The following is a 24,584-nucleotide window of genomic DNA, read 5'->3' as shown; positions in this document are numbered from 1 at the left end:
ACATTCTAGAAATATTTAAAACTGAATAAGTATTGTGGAAACAATTTTAAAAATCAAAATTTTAGTAAAAATATTAAGAAATATAGATATGATACTGATTTTGCTTTATTGTTATTAAAAGTAATATGTATGAAATATTTCTAAAAAACTGCACAGTAAGCCCTTTGGCTTTACATATTTTTTGCAAATTGCTTCATTTAAAATGTTTCTGAAATATATTCATTTGGATTGCTATGTTTATGTTTATTATTAATTTATACTACTTTGGTTTCTATAAAGTTGCAGTTGAATGCAAAAATGGTTACTTTCCATGTATATTATCTTTTATTATATGTAATATTTTAATATATCATAAATTAACTTAGGAAATTAGGAATTCAGGATTAATAGCTAGAAATTGGAAATGTTTAAAGAGTTGTGAAAGTTGACTTCAGAACTTTGCATAGAAAATAGATATCCTATGTAGTAAAGCAGATTATGCTACAATTTGGTACTCCTAAATTAATAGTAGAGTACAGTGCTCCTTATTATACATATACAGTACACCGGGGCACTCATTACTCCATATATTTTAATTAATCACTGCTGTTAGACTATGCTGTGCTCAGAATTACATTATGAGTTGCCAATTATTTTAACTTTTAAAAATTTTTATCAGTATATCTTTGCAGTATACACAGTTTACAGCTATCTTGGGGAGGGGTACGCGTACAGACTACAGCCTTTTTTTTGTGCCAAGGATCAAACTCAGGACCTTGTGCTTGCGAAGCAGGAGGCGGCACCACTGAGCTAAATCCCCAATCCCCTTCCCTTTTCCTTGCCGCTTCCTTCCTTCTCCTCTAAGTCCCTCATCCTGATTTTCAGTCTTGTTATTAATCTTAGCTCATGTTATGGCATATAGTATAATGTTTAAATAACTTACTGAGGGAATACTATTTACTCAAATATCTTCCCCTTTAACTTCATTTTATTTTTTTGATTTCCAATGAAATATATGCTTAGTTCCCTTATTTTAGGTTACATGTGTCTCCATCTCTTATTTTTTAAATTTATCCCTCAAGTTTAAGGTTTTCTTCAAAACCTTGTTTTTTAAGTTAAATAATTCTCTTTATAATTGTGTTTGATCTCTAAGGGAGTTAGGCATTGGCAAAGGTAGGTACCTAATAAGTATTTGTTAAATGAAGGTGTACATTTATTTCCTACATTTATTTAGAGACTTGAGGATGTTCACTTAATATTAGTGGAATGTGAATATGCATGAATGATTAGGTGAAATTTAGCAATAAAAGTGTAATGAATAAAATTTCTGTAAATGAAGATGTATTTGTTTGGTATTTGTATATTGATTGTTCCCAGGTAACATTTGGGAAAATGCATAGCACCAAGTCAGTATTTTAAGCCTTGTAATGAACAAGTATTAGATGATAAACTTGGCGATTCTATGTTGGAGATATGGACTTTGCTAAGTTGTTACTGAATATTGGAAATGCTGTGCAGGATTTGATAACTTTGAAAGTAGCATGGACCCTAATGTATGCGTATCTCACATGTTATATAAATCTTTGTATTAGTAAAATGATGTTTATTTGATGGAGAGTGGAAGTTGTGTTTATTCTTACTACCTTGGAATGTAATTAAGAACCATTATTTCTCTGCTAGCTCAATGTAATTTCTGTAACTTTTATTCGAAGAGGTTCAAAGTGTTGACTATTTCCTTAAAATATTTAGAGTGTGTATTTTTATAATTTTATTTTGATTGTGGAGTTATAGTGTGTAGTCATAAGCCAAATTTGTTCAGATTTTCCACTTTCATTTGTTGTCTTTATATTTATTTGTTTCTTGCCTTTTAGTTTTTCTTTTGTGAAATTATGCTTAGCAATGTTATGCATATTACATGAAATCTCATATGTGTGGAGTTATCTGTTTGACTTCTGGGTTTCTTTCTCTGCTGCTTTCTCCTTTGTTTCCTGTGTATGCTATTATATAAAGTGCCCTTTTAATATATAAAGGGAACCAAAAATAATGGCCTTTACAGGATTATTGACCTAATTGCGCAAAGTAATATGTGTAAATTGTTTAAAACACTGGCTGTTATGTAGTAAAAGGTCGGTGAGCTAGAGATGCTAATTATTACTTTTAATTATTGACATGATGTTGACACTCTTGGCCTTTCAAGAAGCAAATACAATAAAAGAGAATTAGAAGTTTAAAAAAATTGTCCTTGTATTTGAACAAGCTGTAATTACTGTCTTTGTGACACCTTGGTTTCCTAGATGCTGTGGGGCCCTGGTTTGTAACACCATTGAAGAGCAGCCAGTTGGTATACATGTCTTTCTAGAACTGTCCTGTGACACTGGTTACAGAGCATTCTGTTTCTCTTGGAGATTATTTTGAGAATTTTTCTCCTTTCTCTAGAATTGCTACTGAACAAGAAAAAGTAGAGCAGGAAAGAAACTAAATGCCAGCCATGTGCTTCTTTGTCCTCACGATCCCAGGGTTCTTTAAGACAGCTTTGAGATTGAAATTATCCAAACATTTTTGTGTTATTTATTTATTATGACTCTAGTGTTATAATTCATAAAATTGAGTTGTTCCTTTTATGTGTTAATAAATATAACCTTGTTAGTTAATTTAAATCAACTTGCTATTTAGAAATAAAGGTGGAAATTATATGTCCCTAAATATGTACATGTATATGGAAAGGTACAGAAGAGAAAGATAACTTTTTTGTCACCCCCGCCATGATTTCACTAGCACTGCTCATGTCCAGGAGAAGTAGAAGACCAGACCGGTGGTACACTATAGTAGGATCTTACCTTGTGTTTTTGTTTTTCCTTTCTGTTCACATGACCAGCAAGAAGCATAGATAAAAATTTGTATCAATATAATATTCTATTTTTAAAAATCTCATTTTTTGTTTAGTTTGATTTGAGAACTTTTATAACTTCTTATTCTTTACTTTGGCATTCAACATTGTTTATAAACATAAAACTTCATGATAATAGAAATTTGGATATAACACGATTGAAGATTAGTTTCTCTGTTTTGAAACTGGCTTATTCCATTTCATTAACGTTATATATTAGTGCTACTCTGCATTTTTGCAACTACATTTTGAGACCCCACTTAAACCATTTTACTTTGGTTTGATTATAATTAGTTTAATACTTTAAAAAACATATACATTAATGAAACCTTGGTTTGCATATTTTTGCATATGATCATATTTTTACAGAAAAAATGATAAATATTAAGAATAAATTGAATTATTTTGTAGTTCATCAGACTTGTGAAAAAGAAAATACTCCACAGGGTCCTACTCAGAAAGATCTTCATGAAGCCAGGGAACAAAACAAATGTAAAACGAAGAAAAAAGACAATACAAAGGTATGGTATTGATTTATGTATCCTTTAATTCATATTTAACTCTCAGATTTTTAGATCCATATACTCATTTAATATCAGGGTTTCTTTTAAACTGGAAAAGGAATTTAGAGGTTCTATATTGCAAGCCTCTTCATCTATAGAGGAAAAATGGAGTATACAAGTATTATCATTAACTAGTTGATTCAGGGACATATGGTTATTAGTGTCAGCAACAGCTCAAGGAATCTTTGGTGCCATGTACCCTAACATAGTTGTGGTTACATCAGCAAACCTGCCCACTTTTCTGCTTAAAATCACTGTTGTCAAAAAGATGTGACACCCAGATCATCTCTTGTTAGTTTCTTATAGTATAACTTCTGACTTTGCTTAGTCTTTAAAAATAACATGGAATGGGGCCAGGGATTTAGCTCAGTGGTTCTGCCACCTGCCTCGCAAGCACAAGGTCCTGAGTTTGATCCCCAGTGCCCCCCCCCCAAATGGAATGATTATGCCCCACTTAGGAATTTGCTGACGTATTGAGTACCTATATCAATGGTGGGGAACCTATGTCATGTGCCACAGCGGGGTGCTTGTTATCATTGAAAGCTCTAAAAGATTCTCCATCACTGACCTATACTTTGCAGTCAGACTGGTCATGAATTCTTCTATAGTGATTTATAGAATGGTATTAAAAATGCCTGGTCAAAAAGATCAAACATGAAAAAGGAAGAAAACTACATAAAACCTTTGAGAGGTTTCATTTCTTGTTATGCAAATTATGTAAAATTCTAGCTGAGGTAATGAATTTTCTAATATAGTTGTTATCAGAGAGTTCCTTAGCATCTGGCATTCATTTTAAAATAAAGTATTTATAATTAGAATAGCTTTTTTTACTAGTAATAGTAATCCTAGAAGTTATTGTATAAATTCACATTGTAGCATTTAGTTTGATAATGCCAGTATCCAATTTTTCCCCCTAAGGTATGTATTGGATTCAGATATTGTATAAAATATTTGAATAAAATAAATAATAAACTTTAGGTTATGCTAAGATTTTGACAGAGTAATCTGTTTTTGTGTTTTTTCAAATTAGTGTTTTATATTTCCTCTAATATCAGTATTAATTTATGGATTATGGTATTTGAAGTAGAAGCACATCAGAGTTAAGGAGTTTTGGTGATGGTGGTGATTGTCACTAAGAACATTTTCATTTGATCAGATAAATGTTCTCTTGAAGGTAGTCTTTCATATTTTAAAATGACTTGTTTATTTTTTCTTTAAGTGTTTATGGCTTATAAAACTTTATATTAATTATCCAGCATGATAATTGAAGCCTTAAAAAGTGTAGAATGAACTGAATCTTTCTCATCCTAATTGAGTAGTCAGTTTTACCAGTATTTTCCATAGTTTTCTTTAAATTATTATTAAAATAAATGGCTTAGTTCAATTTCTGTTTTGTCCATTACTCATTTTAAAAGCTGCTTACTGACGTCCTTGTGGAAATAAGCATTTAGAATACTTCACTGATTTGAGTTATATTAGTATGCATATTGTCATTATTAATAGCATTTACATTTTTCTGTAGTTTTAACAGTGTTTTCTGTCCTTTGTAAATTGATACTAAAAGTTAACTCCATAAAACAACATTTCACTGCATTATATTTAAGAAAGTATCTTTTAATCTAGTTTTAATTTGTAACTAGAACTATAGAGAAGGGAATATCAAAGGTATATGGCTCCAGACTTTATTTTAAAACCAGCCACCCTTTTTTACTTTCTTAGCTTAACTGACCTGCTCTTGTTACTCCTCACATTGTCCTCTTATGAGTTACTTTTTTTTTTTTCATTTTTCTGAAGTACCTCCTTGGATAATTTCCATAAAGAACCCATGAAGATAAATTATCTCAGTGTTTACGCATCTGAAATGTTCTTATTTTGCCTTACAGTGAGTTAATATTTGACTGATTATAGAGTTGTATATTTAAATTAATTTTCACCAGAATTTTGATAGTATTATTTTATTGTCTTAGAGGATACCAATACTTACTAATGTCTGATTGTTTTTGTTTGGTAGGGAAATACAAAATGCTATATGCAGTACAACATACCAGTAGTTTGAATAAGTAGGAAAATGAAGTAAAATCATAAAAGCAACTTTATTTATGTGACTTGTTGAACTTTAATGCTGATTAGTGGAGGCCATTAAACCCTTACCTTTGGATGAAAATTCATTTTAGGCTTGCTGAGAGTTATTAATTAAGTCTTTGTTCATTTTACTTTCCAAACATAGTCTCATATCAGTAATTAAATATTTCCAGCTTTATGCAATATCAAAGCCCCACATTTGATATTTTTTTCCATTTCTCAGCAAGGACCTTCTTTGGGCTACATACTTGTAGGAGGAAACAAATAGTGATGGTAGTGGTATGTGGTCCTTTCATTTTTTTATTTCTCTAGTTTCACTGACAGAAGGAGGAAATTTAAGAAGAGAATTTATTATTTTTAACTTTTAAAAAATTTATTGATACAATTTTGCATTACATGCAGTTTCTGATCATCTTGAGGAGTAGGTACATGTACATCCTACAGTGTGTTTCCTTTTTAAATCCCATCCCCTCCTCTCTCCTCCTCTAATTCCCCTATCCGGAGAAGTTATTTGTCTTGAACTTCTTTGTGATGGCTTAGAGTTTTTTGAAGGCCAGATACTGAAAGTTATTGCTGTAAGAACACTATCATGAGCTCTTCATTCCTTAAGGAGTTCCCTTTCCTGGAGCAGTAGATCCTGGTGGGCTACCCTTCCATACTCTCACTAGTGGTATACCTCCTAGCTTCTTTCCTACTTGGTTCTTTTTTTTCTCTGCCAGGCCACCATCTTGGATATTTTTGAAATGTCTTTAGGCCAATATTTTTCCCGGTACCATATTCCTATATCTAGATCAATGATAAGAAGGGAACTGCACATTTTCCTCCTTAGTAAGCTCTTTCTCTTGCTGTTATGGACCACAAATTAGGCACTGACACACGCTGTCCTTTCCTTGTACAAAGATCAAGCACTGGGCTCCCTGGAGGGGTCCTTTTAGAGAGCTTCACAAGGGGTTTAAGACTATGTATCTTCTCCTCAAACTTTGGAGGAATAGCTCATATGAGGGCTTTCTCTAAAGAAATTCTTACCTCTTATCCTCTCCTCCAGCCTCTTTACCTTCTTATGTCTTTGAGATGTATGAAAAGCTTGAAAGAGACAACTGTGTTTAGTTAAAAGTTTAAAAAATATTCAAGTGCTCTGATACCTCTTTTGGAATACAGAAAGTGTTGAATCTTGGCACTTCTGTGTAACTTCCAATTTACTATTATCATTTTTCTTCAATTCATTTTAGTTGTTTTTCTTTAAGTGTTGTCAAATTTCAGCAGAACCTAAATTAAGCTATTATTCATTTGCTTTTGAATTTTGTCTCTTTTATCACACATAGAACTTTTCCATATTAAGCTATGTGTGCCCTTTTACCTCAGGGAATTATTTTCCTAATATTTATTTGAATCCATTTTTTTTTCTTCTCACTTTGAAGCACATAATAGACAAATTTTGACTTCTTAAACCAGTCCTTCCTAAACCTTATTTTTCTTCTATATCTCCATTTTTGGTCTGTTTACATTTTGATATAACCTTTCAAGTTTGTCTTCAGTTGCCTGCTTAGAAATTAGTTTTATCCAGCAGGATGTGGTGGTGCAGGCCTGTAATCCCAGCACTGGGGAGTCTCAGGCAGGAGGATCACCACAAGTTCAAGGCCAGCCTGGGCTACATAGTGAGTTCAGGGTCACCCTGAACTACAAAGGGAGACCCTGCCTCAACAAAACAAAACAAAAAAAAGAGTTTTATCTAATTTATCACTATCAATCCATTGAATTTGTTTTTATTTTGAAAATTCTTATAATTGATTCCCAAAATTTATTTCTTGTTCTCCAGTTACTGATTTTTTGGAAGGCAATTGTGTGACATAATGTAATATTTACTTAAATATGATGATAATTAGACTTTGTAATTTTTAAACTTTTTGCAGTATTGTAGATTGAACTCAGTTCGTTTTGCATGCTAGGGTACTGTTCTACACTGAGCTACATTCCCAGCCTGATTACTAGACTTTTCACAAGATTTCCTGCTCCCTGAATTTTCTATTTTCTTCAGTCTATCTTCATCCTTATTTTTCATTTTTATGTTAATCTTTATTCTTAAAATGGTTGGTGAGCCTTAGTCAAGAATTCATATTCATGCATTAGGTACTAGATTAGGTTATAAAACTGTCTCAGGTCCATCATTAAAAATGTCCAATGCTGTGTCATAGTCAAAACCCCTAACTGCTGTTGTCTGCAGTACCAGACCTCTGAAGATCGACTATGGATCTCTGTGGGTGGGAAACTCCTCTGTTGTGGACGCTGGAGCAGAACAGTTAGAAAGGCTGAGAAGGATGCACAACTAACCTTGGCTAACCTGAATGGAGTAATTATGGACTTTGAGGGTGAAACAAAGTATGTTTTACTGATCTTGGCTTTCCTTTCCCATTCAGCCTTCATATCTTACTGCACACTCCCAGATGATATGGCTCCAGATCTTGCCAGATATGATGAAGGAGCTCTGGTGTCACTACAGGGTTGGCTTTTCTCTCCAGTTCCAACACTCACATGTATATCATCACAGATAGCTCGCTCATTTTATTTATGGAGCAGTGTTAGTTGCTACATAAAAACATCATCGTATGTCCTCCATGGAAAGTGGAGGAAGAGTTGGGGAAAAGGAATTATTTCTCCCTCTGCTTTTACAGTTATGAAGCAGTTGCTTAATGAATATTTCTAGAGTTTTGCATTTTCATGTAAACAAAAATAAGAAAACATTCAGTCAGGAAACAGAACTACTTTAGATCTTTTGAATAAAGTCTCTTAATGAAGAAGTGGTTAAACAGGTAATGGAAGAGATAAGATGTCAGATAGGAGACAGGGAGAAAACTCAGAGTTGCATAATAGCAGAAGACTGCCACCACCTTTTGTGTTGGAGGAACAGTGGGAGAACAAGTGTGATCAGCTGGTCTGGGCCCGTCTTGAGGGAGTTGGATTGTTGGAAGGAGCTGTCTCTTAGCACATGGAGCCATGGAAGACATATGAAAGTAGAGGAAGAACTTTTAATGGAGTACTGGAAAAAAAATCACATATATATATATATAAAACAAATATTTATAGTTGAAAAATCTATTTCTAGTCATGATGCACAGTTGGGATGCTTCTTCCTTCTTTTCAGTGTTTGACTTTGCTTAGCCACACTTTGACTTAACAGGGTCCTTTACCTGAGAGTTGACTCATATCTTCCATCTTGAAGGGACTGAGTATTTTTTGGTCCTGCCATTGAAGTGCTATAATTTTCCTTTGACATTTTCCATTTAATATGCAAATGTAAAGAGGTGCCCCATATTTTTTGCTGGGTTGTAGAAGGTCCTCTCTAAAACTACCATTTAACAGGAACCTAGTTTCTGTTTAGTAATATATCCCAAAACTAAGAGAGATGCCGAATCATAATTTAATTTTAATTAGATGGCATTTCTCCTGTGTGCCATGATAGAAGCATTCTTCCCTTTCAAATAAGTCATCTAATAGTGGAGTCCAGTGTTGTTGGAGCAGGAAGCAAAATCTGTGCAGGCTGGTTTTTAGGCATAATAATAATGGGGCTAGTTGTACCTTTATGAACCTCTAGTTTTCATTACTATGTGAGAACACTGGAGAGAATTATTTTTAAGCTAACATAATAACTGAGTTTCTAATAAATTATTCCAATTTTTTACCTGTTTGTGTCTGAGTGGTTGTCTACCATGAATTCTATAGGTATTATATTATAACCATTCTTTTGCTACAGAATGTGTACTTTGGTCAAAAGTGATTTTTTTTCTTTTTGTGAATTATTCTATTATAATAAATAAGGAAATTGGTAAGTAGGTGGATGTAGTGGATTGAGATCACTGAAGGCAAATAGCCAAACTGGAATAGTACATGCAATTACAAACTACACTTTAACAAGTTTACAGTAATTCACGTTTGTTTTCCAAGATCCATCAGTTTTCTAGGAAGGCCACTTGGCACATTAAGGGGGTTGTGATAGATATCTATCATTTGTACCTTTCAAGTGTTTTATGGTGGCATTAATTTCTAGTTTTTATAGGAATGTACTTTGCTTTTGGTTTACTCTCTTGGTAGAGATGGCAAGATCTAGGGTTTCCATTTTCTTCACCCTAAATCAGGTAACCAATGAAGAGATTTTACTAATTGACTAATATGTTTATTCCAAGTACATCCTCAAAAACAGGGGAAATAATCTGTTGCAGTGTGTGACCATGGTGGCATGAAGAATAGAAAGGATTACTCAGAGAGGAAACCTAGTTCAATCAGCAAGAGGCCTAGAGAGGCTATCTCAGCTGAGAGCACCCAAAGTTAGGGAGACTCCCAAGAGTAGCATCAAAGCTGAGAACTCACTGGCTTTTATTTAGAATATCAGTGTAAAAACAAAAAAAAGAAAAGAAGAAAAGCAGTTTGCAAAGAAGAAAAGCAGTTTGTGCAAGGGACGGTCCCAAGGATAGGCAGTTTTCTTGGGGAAAGGGGAAGAACAACGGCCAGACACAATATACCTCGTTAATTTAAACATATTGTTGTTTAACAATTCACTCCTCACAAGCCTGCATACTTTTGACCCATAGTGGAACCGCTCACTCCTTAGCCAAGTACTCCACAATAACCAAGGGATGGATTCAAAATCCCTGTGGGCTGAGTGTAAACAAATTTGTGCCCCAACACTATTGAGCAAGAGGTTATTTTAAGCCCCTTGTTTGATTAATGAATGATGATTTTTTTTTGGTGCCTATGAAAGGGCTTCTATTTAGAGTCAATTTCTAATTATCTCTGAAAAGTATATAGTATAAGAGTTGCCCTTGTAAATGTCCACTCTCGCTTAGGGAAGGGATTGTAGGAAGATTTACAGTTGGATTTATGTTTATCTAAACAGACCTTGGATTGCAAATCACTGACCCTTTAAAATGGAAATGATCCAATATAATAAACCTGTCACTAGGCAGCTGATGGGTTTCCTACAGTTAGGTGCCATAGCAAGGGTTCTGTGTTGGCTTCTGCTGTTGGCAAGCTGGGCTTTTTGCACTGGATGACAGTTAGATCATCTTTGCTTTAGAGAAGCCCTTATTATTGAGCCCATGCATAACCTCTGCCTTGACACAATGGATACCTGGGCTCATTGAGCACTTAGCAGTGGATCCAAAGAAAAAGGACAGCATTCATAGAATAGAGCTTACTGTTCATCTCACAACTGAAAATCACATCAGCAGTGAATTTCTTTTAATGTGAATATTTATGGCACATACATATTTTCACACTTTTGCTCATTTTGAGAGATCTAGCCTCTAGCAATTTACCTCTATCTTATCTCAAAATTTCCAGTTTTATTCTTCTATGAACCCATAATCAATCAGTCAAGGTGATATCCAAAGTCACAAAACAAGTATAGATCCGTTTGCCGTGCTATTTTTCCTTCCAGGGAAGGGAGATTACCAGAGGTACTGCCAAATTTCTGTTTACCTGAAGGCTTTCCATTTGTCAATGTTTAATTATAATTTTTATTAGTACATGTTTACAATTTGTAATGATTACATGATTATATTTATTGTGGGGAGTGGTACATGCACATAACATTTTAATTCTTTTTATATTCTTTTTCCTTCCCTTCCTTTCTCCTTGCTTCCATATCTTGGTCCCTTTCCCATTTGCAAAAGATATGTCTTCCTGTTTTCTATTGTTCATCTTTTACTTTGCACTTTATTTATACTTTGGATTTCTCGTAGAAAAGAAATGATGCAATATTTAAGCCTGTATCTCTGATTTATTTCATATAGCAATATGATCTCAAGGTGCCTCCATTTTCCTACAGATGACTCTGTTTTATTCTTTTTTATAGCAAAGTAGTACTCAATTATGTATAAATACCATTTTTCTTTATCCATCCATCTACTGATAGATATATAGGCTGCTTCCAAGATATAGCTCTTAAGAATTGTGCTGCTATACACATGGGTATGCATGTATTACTGTAATGTGATGTTTTTAACCCTTTCAGGAAGATTCTTAGAAGGGAATAGATGAAATGAAATGAATTTCTATTTTTAATTTTTTGAGGATTTCCATACTGATTTCTATAGTGGTTGTACTAGTTTACATTCCCACTAACAACATGGAAGGGTTCCTTTTTTCCTGCAACCTCAGCAGAATTTGTTATTATTTTATTTCTTGATAATAGCCATTTTTTATGGCATAAGATGGAATCTCAATGTTGTTATAATTTGCATTTCTGTAATGGCAGAAGATGTTGAACATTTTTCATACATTTATTGGCCATTTTTACTTCTTCTGAGCAGTGTCTGTTCATTTCAGTTGCCCAGTTTTGATTGATTCTTATTTTGGGAGGAGGGGTCTAATTTTTGTGAGTTATTGTATACTATAGATAAAATCCTCTGTCCAAAAATACAGCTAGCAAATTTTTTTCTTTTTTTTTTTTTGTAGAATATTTTTATTGCTCTTTACCAAGTAAAAAATACACATTATAGAAGCAGCAGCAATTTTAATTACAAGTGAATCTCGACTCTATTCCATGACTTATTTTGGAATCAGCAAATAATTTAAATGTATTTAGTAACCTTCAAATAGTTACGCTGAATATTTAAGTGCATTGGTTAAATTATGGCTTAAACAGTTTGTATGTGTTTTAACCAAATAAGATAACAAAATAAAGTGAGCTTTTAAAAATTAAAGTATATAACAAACTATCAAAGGGAAATTTTCTGTAACCTTGCCAAATTTCTCACCTTGGGATAGCTTATATCTGGTAATTAAAGAGTGATCATTTTATAGAAGGAAAGTTTCACAGCCTAAATTACAGAAATAATGTTAACTTATTGGTGTCCTGCTTTCAAGAATGTGAGATGAACTCAGCAGTGTTTTATTTAGGATATCTGAAAAGATCACAACTGTTTATAAATGGTAAGTCATTTTTATTGACTGAATATTCATATGACACACAAATGTAATGCTGTTTTTTCTCCCCCTAATGGATTAGGACAGGAGAAGATATTTCAGTTTAATTTCTTTTTGCACTGGTTTATTTTTTTATCTTGAGATTTAGAAAAAGGTGGTTTGAACTGACGACTTAAAAATGAGCACCAGAAGAACCAGGTACCAGTAGTCACATATTCCACCCATTCAGGAGTTTTATTATGTGAAGTTATTGCACTTGTAATGTAAAAAGTAAATAAAAGTAAATTACCAAACTCAATAATTATTCTCAATAGTTGATAAATTTTGAAATAAGCAATTTCAAAATGATTGAGTTTCCCTTCAAAGGAAATCTGGCACAAACACCTAAATCTAGCTATGTACTTTAAAAAGCAAGGATAGAGGACCAGGTTTTAATTCTAAACTATAACTGCACTATGAAAAGAGAGGCTGTTTCACATAGTGGTAGGGATTTGGTCCACATCTAATACACTGTTATAAAAATAAACAAGTTTTTATAAAAAAATTACATTGCATTCCTTGTTCAAATTGCACAGTACAAACAAGCTATCTAAATTAATACTATATTTAGGTAATCAGAATTACATATAGTGGACATGTGTTTAGTCTGAAGCAATTAAGGAATATGAGGTACTGTTTCATAATGTATGAAAGCTAAAATTTGTTGTATCTAGAAATACATAAAATATTTTTAAAGTTTACAATAAAGAATGCATTCTTTACATACTTATTTTTTGTAGCCATGATAATATAGCAAATTTTTTTTCTGTTCTCTAGGTCATCTCTTTACTCTGTTATTGCCTTTGCTGTGCAGAAGCTTTTTAATTTGATGATTCTTGATATTAATACTTGTGCAACTGGGGTTTTGTTCTGAAAACTCTTGCTTATGCCTGTGTTTTCAAGAGTTTTACCTATTTTATCTTCCAGTAGATTAAGTGATTCTGTTTTAATATTTAGATCTTTGATCCATTTTAATTTTAATTTAGTGCATGGTGAGTGGTCTGGACTCAATCTTCTGGATATCAGAGCGAGTTTTCCCAGAACCATTCTGTCTTTCCTCCAGCACAAATATTTGGCCCTTTTGTCTAAGATCAGATGTGAATATGCCTTGGGTTGTTTCTGTATCTCTTCTGTTTCTTTATCTTTTTATGCCAGCAACATTTTTTTTTTCAATCAGTGTCTTTGTAATGTAACTTGAAATCCAGGATGGTATTGCCTCCTGTTTTGCTCTTGTTGCCCAGGATTGCTTTTGCTTCTCTAGGTCTTTTCTTGTTTCATATGATTTTCATGATTATTTTCTCTAGATCTGTGATGAGTGCTACTGGCATTGTATTAAATCTATGTATCAATTTTGGAAGTGTGATCTTTGTGTCAATATTGATTCTGCCTGTCCAGGAACTAGGGCTATCTTTCTATTTTTTTGATATCCTCTTTAATCTCATTTTTCAGAGTACTATAGTTTTCACTATAGAGGTCTTTTATTTCCTTTGTTAAATTAATTCCTAAGTATTTAATTTTTTGAAGCCGTTCTAACAGGACTGTTTTCCTAATTTCTTTCTCACTGGGTTCATTGTTATTGTACAGAAATACAATTGATTTTTGTGTGTGGATTTTGTGTCCTGCTACCTTGCTGAATTTATTAATTTTAGGAGTGTTGAATTTCTAGGATGAACGTTAAATTTCATACAAAGCTTTTTCTGTATCTATTGAGGTGATATTGTGATTTTTGTCTTTGATTCTATTTATGATGTATTATGTATTGACTTGTCTATTTTGAACCATCCCTATGAATCTGAGATGAAGCTTCTTTGGTCATGATGCATGATCTTTTTAATCTTGTTGAAGATCTTTGCATTTAGGTATCTTTGCATTTTCTTGGTATGCTTTTTATTACTGCCTCTATTTTATTGCCTGTTATTAGATTACTCAGGGTTTTATATCTTCTTGGTTCAGTTTGGTGATATATATGTGTCTAGGAAAATATATATTTCTTCCATATTTGACAATTTATTGGAATATAGGTTTTGAAGTAGTTACTAATCTTCTGGATTTCAGTGGTGTCTTTTGTGATTTCATTTTTTAAGTTTCTAGTTGGTCTGAAATGATTATTTTCTTTCCATTTTGGGGGTAAGACTATTTTCTTTTTTCGTTCAAAGAACTAGCTTCTTGATTAATTTTGATTATTTGCATGTTTTTCTAATCTCAATTTCATTAATTTCTACTTTGGTTTTATAATTTCCTTCCTTGTAGTGGCTTTGGATTTGGATTCTTTTCATTTTTCCAGGACCTGCAGGTGTACTACTGTCAGGTTATTTACTTGGGCTCATTTTGTTTTTCTAATGTGGGCATTCACAACTGTAAACTTCTTGTGACTGCTTTATTGTGTTGTATTGATTTTGGTTTGTTGCACTGACATTATTGTTTGATTTTAGAAATTAAATTCTTCTTTGATTTCTTCAATCACCTTTTTTCAGTGATATATTAACTTCATGTTTTCATAATTTATGGGCTTTATTTTTCCATTGATTTCTAGTTTCATTGTACTTTATGTGGTAATATACATGGGATAATTCTAATTCTTTTGTATTTATTTAAACATGTTTTATGGGATAGTATTTGGTCTGTTTTGGAGATGGTTTTTGTGCTATTGAGAAGTATATGTATTCTGTTGTTGGGTGGAAAACTCTGTAGATATCTATTGAGTTCCTTTGTTCAAAAATGTAGTTCACCTCTGATATTTCTTTGTTCATTTTTGTCTAGTTGATCTATTTGTCATAGTTGGGAAGTGAATTCCCCGACTCTAATTATGTTGATGTTTATCTGATTTTTTAATGTCCGGTGCTGTTCATTTTATGAAGTTAGATGTGCCATTGTTCAGTGAATATGTATTTTTAATTATCTTTATCATTTCTTTGAATTATAACCTTAACCAATAGGTAGTGACCTTCTTTGCCTCTTTTGATTAGTTTTGGCTTGAAGTCCACTTTGCTTAAAATAGGATAGCTACTCCTGCTGATCCTGTTGCAAAGAGTATTGTTTTCAATCCCTTGATTTTTTAGTCTGTAACTTATTTTTGGATTAGATGTGTTTCTTGTATAGAGCATTTTTTTTTTTTTTTGTACCAGGGATCAAACTCGGGTCCTTGCGCTTAGCATAATATTTTTTTTAATCCATTCTGCCAATCTATGTCTGTTGATTTGGTAATTGAGACCATTCACATGGAGAGTTATTATTGAAAGATACTGACTTATTCCTCTCATTGCATTATTTTCCTGCTATAGATTCCTTTTTTTCCCTTCTACTTAAGTGCTCACCCTACCTGATGTATTCATTCCATTGTATATTTTGGGATTGTTGGCTCTTTCTGGGATCTTCCTGAGAAATTTTTGGAGTGATGTTTTTGTGGTCATGAATTTTTTAAGGTGTTCTCTGTCATTGTAAGACCTTATTTCTCCATCAATTTTGATGTATAGTTTTTCAAGATGTATCAGTGTGTTGGAAGGTGTTTTGTTATAGGATTTGATGCACTTCATGGCTTTTGAGTAATCTGCTGTAATTCTAGTTGTTTTACCTGCATAAGTGATTTGTTTGTTTTTACTGACAGGTTTCAAGATTCTGTCCTTGTGTTGGACTTCTGGGATTTTTAACTATGCGGCATTGTGGAGAAGTTATTTTCTAATCATGGCCATTTGGGCTCCTATATGTCTGGCTTGTCTGTATATTAAATTATTTTCCCATACCTGAAAATTGTTCTGCTATTATTTCTGTAAACATGTTTTTAAAAATGCCACTCATTCTACATAAGTTGCTCATTTGTTTAAAAGTCTATGCATTTTAATCAATGTACCTAAAGATTGTATGAATCATCTTGAATCAAGGTATACATGCATGAATGGATATGAAATCTGAACAAATTACCACAGAAGTAGAGATGTAGATTCCTTTTACAGGTTTCAATAATTCTCCTGACTTTCTAAAACACCTTCATAAATACTTTAAAAAAGGATATAATAGTATCCTTTTGTTTGCAACAGCCACCTTTTATACATATTTATGAAGAAACACATGAAATATAATTTATTAAGTATCGAGAAACATCTTATTTATCCATACTAATTAATATAACACGAAATGTGAATTTTGTCCTATTTCCAGATAGTACTGATTTTTCACAGTATTTTATATGACAGTGAGGGATAATGTTAACTTGGACAAAAACAAGAACTTATGCTGTTTTCTCTCACAGGTGAATACACACTGCTTCTGATCCTACTTTCTGATAGAATGTAAAAGAACACGTTTTCCAGATCAATGGCTGCACACTATTTACCCAAGGACATTTTAATCTGCTATTGCAAAGATACCAAATCAGGCAGAACAGCTGTAACTTAGGTCGCTGCTTTGTTCAGTTGGCAAATCTGCTGTCATCCTCCAGGATCTCTGTGTTTATAGAGGTTAGATTGGGGAATGATATGGAAATCTGATGAGAACTAATGCACTAACACCTTTTGTTTAATTTCTGCCAGATTCCACCAGTCTTCCCAGTATGAGACATTATTTTTGATTATTGTGATCAGGGAAGGGAGCAGTATTAGATGTGACCAGTTGGCATTTCCCCCTCCTGTAACCCTTCTCCCTCAGGTCAGGAACTAGTGTGAGAATTCTGCCACATGACCAAATATGTCCTTTCAGGTTACATATATAGAAATTGAGAAATGACTACCAGATATGTTTGTGGATATGATTTCACTGGAACAGATCTGGGAAGTTCTTAATTTATTACCTGATTCCTGTTTGCCTCATCCTCAACTCTAAGAGGAGATTGGGATTTATAATACTGCAAGTGTCTGAGGATCAATACCACGCTAGGCCCTATGTCAGACTCACAATGTTTGAGCATTCCTTTTTCTTTAATAGGCAGTTTTCTCAGTAAACAGCCATTTCTACCTTTGGAAAAGGAATGCAATCATTATGTATACTTCCTATGGTGTAGTAAGATCTTTTTTACTAGAGACATGATTTCTGTGTCAGTAGGCTCAGTGTGAAAACTGACTCAAGTCTGGAAACTCGGAAAAAGACTGTGTCTTTTATGAGTCGCCTTCCTCAGAATCCTACCCATCCATTTTCTATTTCTGTTGGTTTTATAGACTGAACATTATTCCTGTTGATTTTCTACCTTTCTGATCTCTAAGGGTGTTATATTCTATTAACGATGTCGTCTTAACAGCTATTCCGACCTTGCTGCTTTATTCCATAACTGTGCCTACTTTGTTTTTGACATTAGATACCTCTACCTGGCCTCTACCTTCATTGCTTTCAGAAAGCCTTGTTCATTAACAACATCTGTTATCCTGTAAGACAACCAAAATAGCTTTTCAGTGGTGTTGCTGCCCCTGTTACCAGTGTAGACGATTCCCTACTTTCGGTACATTCTTCAGTCTCGCTGTGGACATGGTTATCTCATGTGATTTTTAGCTTTGTGTAGCTTGTCCTCTTTCTCATGCTCACTCTGTGAGTCTTTTGATACTCCTCCCATCATTTGTCATAGATTTTGGCATTTATACTTCATTTATACTTCACCCCCCCCCTTTTAAGAGCCATTTTAGAATCATATTAATACCAGAGTCCTCACCAGGGTGTTAAATCCCATATCACAGAAGAGTACTCTCAAACTAGTAACCTCTCCCTTGTTTTATTTTTCAGTACCCTTGTCTCGACAGCATCAAGATGTAATTGCACATGTACTCTCTTGGCACAAGTACATGTTGGTTAGTTCCAACAGTGGCTTTGGGAGTAGTCCTTTTCATCTTTTACAGAGTCATTACTTCTCAGACTAGATTTTATTGTGACTTAAATGGATTTTTGTCTGCTGTACAGAAAAGTGGGGGAATACTTTGTAAAGGGGGACATGTGTTTTCTTTCAAGGCAGAGGACTTTGAATTGACTTTGGTCAGGGAAGCCATATCAGTCTTAACAGGGAGAGAAGACCATTTCAAAGGTCTAGAGAATTTAAGAAATATGAATATTTAAGATTTTCAAGTGAATTTTCTCCATAGCATCTCTGTCCTATATGTGTCTCCATCCTTTTCTAGTTTTGCTCTTGCTATCAGAAGAAAAGAAAAAATGTTTCAGAAGTACTATAAATTAAACAAATTAAATTAGGCCATATTCTATCACTGAGAATAAATTTATTTTCTCCATAAAATCAATTGATTTCCCTAAAAGGAGTTTACTAACTTACATTTTTAAATTTCCCTTCTTTGCCGATGACTTTCTAACCAGTGTATTACCATGTGGTAACTGTATAGCAATATTCTTGGCAAGGTACAGGAATTTTCATTTTGAGATACTACCGTCACCTCCAAGTGTTGGGTTAATTCACAAATCATTATTTTATTTTATAAATATGTTAATTTCTTCACATTTGAAAGGGCTGCTAAAGGTGCCTGTATTCTCTCTTATTCAGTTTAAAATTGTGACCTCATCTTTATTTTCCTTTCAGTTCTCCTAATTTCTCATTAATATCTTTTTCTTATTAACTGTTAGATTCTGAATTTCCTTATTTGGGAGAGGTTATAGGTTCAAATGTTGTTGGAAAAGGCATAAGAGATTTATCTTTAAGATTTATTTGCAGAATAAATTTACATAGGCTAAAAGTTCAGCTTGCTTGGATTTGGGATTATCTGGTGGAGATAAATGGGCAGCCAAAAAACCCCCTCCCCCAACTTCCTACTGTACTACCTTGTTTCCTTTTAATTCTCACTCTGACTCTCCTAAACATGGTCTTCTTGGACTACATTAATACAGTCTCCTGAATGCCTTCCTTTAATCTGTTCTGTGTGGTGTTACATGATAAGTCTTCCTATAACATGCCTAAATAAACTGGTCTAATCTTTCTTAGAAGATAGCAGTTTCGAAGAAGATGTCAGGCTGAATATCTAGCAAACCAGTTAGGTATTTATTTGCTTGATGTGCTATGATAATTCTCATGTATATTCCTATAACAGTATAAAATATCATTTTATATATTGCTTCTTCAGTTTTCAATAATAATAAGATTGTACTTTTAAGTCAATCCTTATGTTTTAAGATTTTATCTTTAATTAGGGAAATAATTGATGTGAACCTTGTGAAACACATTTTCTTCTGAAGGTCTTTAAGGTAGTCATATGCTTAAAATTCAACAACAGAGAAACACCCAATCCAAAAATAGGCAAAGCCTTGAATGGACATTTCTCCAAAGATAAAGAAATAGCTACTTAAACATGAAAAGAAGCCTAACATCACTAATAATTAGGGGATGCAAATCAAAACTATAGTGAGATTCCCTTTCACATACATTAGTGTGAGTTTTTTGAGGGGGTAAGAGAGATGGAGAGGGGGGGTGTGGAGAGACAGACAGACAGACAGAGACAGAGATGAGAGAAGGAGAATACCCTGTCAGTACTGATGTGAGATAATTGGAACCTTACTCACTGTTGGTAGAATATAAAATGGTGAAAAAAAAGTATGGTAGTTTCTCAAAAAAATTAAAAATAGAGCTAGCATTTGATTCCACCATTACACTTCTGATTATGTACCCAAAAGAATTGAAAGCACGATTTTGAAGATATATCTGTACACCTGTATTCATACCCATTTATCATAAATAAAAATGGAAAAAATCCAGGTGTCATTTAGTGGATGAATGAACAAAATGTGTTAGATACAAATAGTGGAACATTATGCAGCCCTACAAAAAAGGGATTTATGCCCTGTGCCTTAACCTGGAGGAACTGTGAGGACATTGTATTAAGTGAGATGAGCCAATAACAAAAAGACAAATGTATGATTCCCCTCTTAAAGGATTAATCTAAATTGTACTTATAGTTGTCAAATTTATAGATGCGGAAAGTAGAACAGTAGTTGTCAGAGCTGAAGGAAGTGAGAAATGAGGAATGATTGTTTAATGGGTGTAGAGTTTCAGTCATGTAAGATGAAAACAGTTCTGAAGATGGCTGAGGGAGAGGTCTGCACAAGGTATGAATGCCTTTTATACCACTAAACTCTATCCTTAAATTGTTTAAAATGGTTTTATGTTTTGTATATTTTAATACAATAAAAATTAGATAGAAATAAACATTCTACTCAACATGTATAGAAAGAGCACATGTCGAAGAGAACACATAAACATAAGCATAAACATTATGGTATGTATTCCAAAAATTTTATTTTATATCTTAATTCAAATGTCAGAGGTTAAAAGAATACCTGTAATATGCCGGGGATTTAGCTCAGTGGTTCTGCCGCCTGCCTCACAAGCACAAGGTCCTGAGTTCAATCCCCGGTACAAAGAAGAAAAGAATACTAGTAATATTTTAGGAAATATTCATATCATGTAATATTAAAGAAAATGGTTATTTATCAGGGAGAGATAAATGGTCTTTAATTATTATTTTCTTTTTTTGAGACAGTTGAAACCCAATTTTTCTAGCACCATTTATTAAATAGGCTATCTTTCCTCCAATGAGGGTGTTTGGCTCCTTTATCAAAGATGAGATGGCTGAGTGTGTCTGGCAGTATTTCTGCATCTTCTAATCTGTTCCACTGGTCCTCAGGTCTGTTTCTTTGCCAGTACCATGCTGTTTTTATCACAGTAATTTTGTAGTATAGTTGCAGGTTGGGGATTGTGATACCCCCTGTCATGTCTCTGTTACCTAGAATTGCTTTTGCTATTCTGGGTCTCTTCTTGTTCCAAATGAATTTTTGGACTGTTTTCTCAAGGTCCGTGAAGTGTGCTGCTGGGATTTCAATTGGGGTTGCATTAAATCTATAAAGAAGTTTTGGAAGTATGACCATTTTCACTCTATTGATCCTTCCTACCCAGGAGCAGTGGTTGTCTTTCCGTTTTCTGATATCATCTTCAATCTCCCTTTTCAGAGTGCTATAGTTTTAAGAGAAGAGGTCTTTGATTTATTTCATTAGGTTGATTCCTAGTTATTTCAGTTTTTTGGATGCTATTGTGAAAGGAAGTGTTTGACCTATTTCTCTCTCAGTGAGTCTGTTGTTCATGTAGATGAAAGCTATTGATTTTTGTGTGTTGAACTTGTATCCAGCTACTTTACTGAATTTGGTTATTAAGTTATGAAGTTTTCGTGGTTTCTTTTGCTATTGATCTCCAATTTCATCACACTATGGTCTGATAATATACATCGTATAACTTCAATTCCTTTGTACTTACTTAAACATGTTCTGTGAGTGAGTATGTGGTCTGTTTTAGAGAATGACCCATGTGCAGCTGAAAAGAATGTGTATTCTGATTTTGTAGGGTGGAACACTCTGTAACCATCTATTAAGTTCATTTGTTCAAGAGTTCAATTGAGTTCTAGTATTTCATTACTTATTTTTTGTTTAGTTGATGTATCTATTTTAGACAGTGGGGTATTGAGGTCCCCCCACTACTATTGAATTAGTGCATATATGACTTTTCATGTCCATTAGTATTTGTTTTATATAGTTGGGTGCACTAGTGTTTGGTGCATAGATATTTATGATTGTCATCTCTGCCTCTTGGATGGTACCCTTTACAAGGATGTAGTGTCCTTCTTTGTCTCTCTTAATCAGTGTGGGTTTGAAATCCACTTGATCAGCAAAGAGGATAGCTACTCCTGTTTTTTTTTTTCTGGTTCCTGTCACATGGAGTATTGTTTTCCATCCTTTAACTTTCTGTCTGAGTTTCTTTTTGAATTAAGCGTGTTTCTTGTATGTAGCATATTGTTGGATTTTGCTTCTTGATCCAATCTGTCAATTTCTTTTGATTAGTGAATTGAGACCATTAACATTGATGGTTATAACTGATACATATTGACTTATCATTGTCATGACTTTTTCTTTTTGTTGGATTCCCCCCCTTTACATTTAATTTCTTGTTACACCCAATGGATTCATTCTGCTGTGCTTCCTGGGGCTGTAATCCTCATTGTCTGTTCCTAGGATATTATCTAAAATTTTTTGGAGTGCTGGTTTGGTATTCATGAAGTTCCTAAGGTGCTCTGTGTCATGAAAGTATCTTATTTCTCCATCAGTTTTGAAAGATGGTATTGCAGGGTACATCAGTCTGGGTTGGAGGCTGTTTTTCTTTAGGGCTTGGAATATGTCACTCCAAGCTCTTCTTGCCTTGATGGTTTGTGTTGAGAAGTCTGCTGTGATTCTGATAGGCTTTCCTTTGTATGTGATTTGTTTCTTTTCTCTGACTGCTTGGAGAACTTTGTTCTTCTGTTGTGTTTCTGGAATCTTAACAATTATATGCCTTTGTGTAGATTTTTTTTGATCAAGGCTATTTGGAGTCCTATATGCCTCACTTATCTGTATGTCAAGTTCTTTTCCCCTGCTTGGGAAGTTTTCTGCCATTACTTCTGTGAACAGGTTTTTTATGTCATCTGTACGCTCTCCTCTTTCTTTGTTGACTCCAATCCGTCTTATGTTATTCTTCTTTGCATTGTCTAGCATCTGCTCAATTGATTTTTCATGGTCCCTTATGATTTTGAAGCAATTTTTCTTTTCCTGGTCACTAATTGCAATCTTATCTTCTATATTTGAAATTCTTTCCTCACATTGGCTCATTCTGCTGTGTAGACTTTCAATGGAATATTTAATCTTTTGGAAATCTGTTTGTATCTGTTTTGTGGATTCCATTTGTTTCCTGTGTTGGGATTCCTTCATCTTCCTTAGCTCCTCTATTTTTTTAATCTGTGTCGGCTCTAGATTTATCTAGCATGTCTTGCACTATGGGCACAATCTCTGCTGTTATTTGAGAAATTATTTCTGATTTCATTTTTTCCAGATCCTCTCTTATTGCCAGTTCAGTGAGTCCAGGTGGTTGTGTATCAGGGTGTTTCATCTCCTTTCCCTTTGAGGTTGCTGTAGGTGATGTGGAAGTCTGGTTTTGAGGCTCGCTTATATGCCTTTTCATTTTGATGGTGTGGAGGGGTGCTATTGGCACCTGCGTGGCTCACCTCCTCTGGGCTGGGAGTGGTGGAATGTTAGCCTGGAAGCCTATTCCTCTGGGCTGGGAGCAGTTGAATGGCAGCCCAGAAACCCCTTCCTCTGTGCTGGTAGTGTTGGAACAGTGGCCTGGAAGCCCCTTCTCTGGGCTGGGAATGGTGGAATGGTGGCCAATAGAGTGTTATTTTTTAAAAGCTGACCGTTTTGTGGATTTTTGTTGTTGTTATTGTTGTTTTTGGAGACAGGGTCTCATCATATACTTCAGACTGACCTTGAACTCACTATGTAGGACAGGCTGCCCTGGAACTCATAGCAATACTCCTGCCTCAGCCTCCTGAATGCTGGGATTATAGGTGAGTGCCTCCATATCTGGCTGAACACCTAACCTTTTAGTTTTGAGATTCAGATTCCCACGCAGTTGTAAGATATAAATATTAGAGCCCTCTGTGCCCTACTGTATTCAAAATATGGACATTGATACAATCAAGGCATAGAATAGACACATGACCATACTAATCCCTAGAACTGCCCTTTTAGCCACTATCACTTTCATCCATCTCTTTTCCTTTAATCTCTAACCTTAGCTAACTTCTAATCTCTTCTCCATTTCCAGATTTTCTTTTTCATTTAAATATTCTTTTTTTTTTTTTGGTACCAGGGATTGAACTCAGTTCCTTGTGCTTACGCAGCAGGCGGCGAAGCCACTGAGCTAAATCCCCAGCCCCTCATTTAAATATTCTTAAGTGGATTCATTGAGTATTTAACTTTTTAGGGTTGACTTTTATACTCTGTAATTTCCTTGACATTGATCCAGACTGTTGTGTGGCTCAATATCCAGGCTGTTTTGTAAATGAAAATGTGTTTTTTTTTTTTTCTTTGCTTTTATTTCTGAGTATTTCTCAATATCTTTTAAAAACATTTGATAGAATTCAGCAATCAACTCTTGGGTTAGGGTAAGTGGTTCAGGGCTATTCAGATTATCTCATTTTAGTTTAGTTTTGGTGGTTTGTGACCTTTGGGGAATCATTCCATTTCCTCTGAGTTGTTTAGTTTATGAGAAAAAAGTTAGTTATAATATACTTTATTTTCCTTTTTAAATAAATATAGGATCTGCTTTCATATGTCTGTTT

General features: G+C 34.0%; 1 protein-coding gene across 10 annotated transcripts in view; it reads left to right on the top strand.

The window, feature by feature from the left end:
• The window catches only part of Spag16 (sperm associated antigen 16), a 773,985-nt gene that overhangs the window by 101,755 nt on the left and 647,646 nt on the right, over positions 1 to 24,584 (top strand). For all 10 annotated transcript variants that reach the window (XR_002397077.2, XM_087206154.1, XM_021263471.2 and 7 more), the window contains exon 9: positions 3,278 to 3,387. Coding sequence is in view for 9 of the 10 variants with exons in the window: in XM_087206154.1 (XP_087062280.1) it covers positions 3,278 to 3,387 (110 nt within the window). In the remaining variant the exon portion in view is untranslated. The remainder of the gene's footprint in view (positions 1 to 3,277; positions 3,388 to 24,584) is intronic.

Source organism: Heterocephalus glaber, unplaced genomic scaffold (genome assembly GCF_053883595.1).
Source record: "Heterocephalus glaber isolate CG9 unplaced genomic scaffold, H.glaber_assembly_v1.0 deba00000621, whole genome shotgun sequence".
Classification (NCBI taxonomy): domain Eukaryota; kingdom Metazoa; phylum Chordata; class Mammalia; order Rodentia; family Bathyergidae; genus Heterocephalus; species Heterocephalus glaber.
Note: the sequence above shows the minus strand (reverse complement) of the source record. Positions and strands in the feature narration are given on the sequence as shown.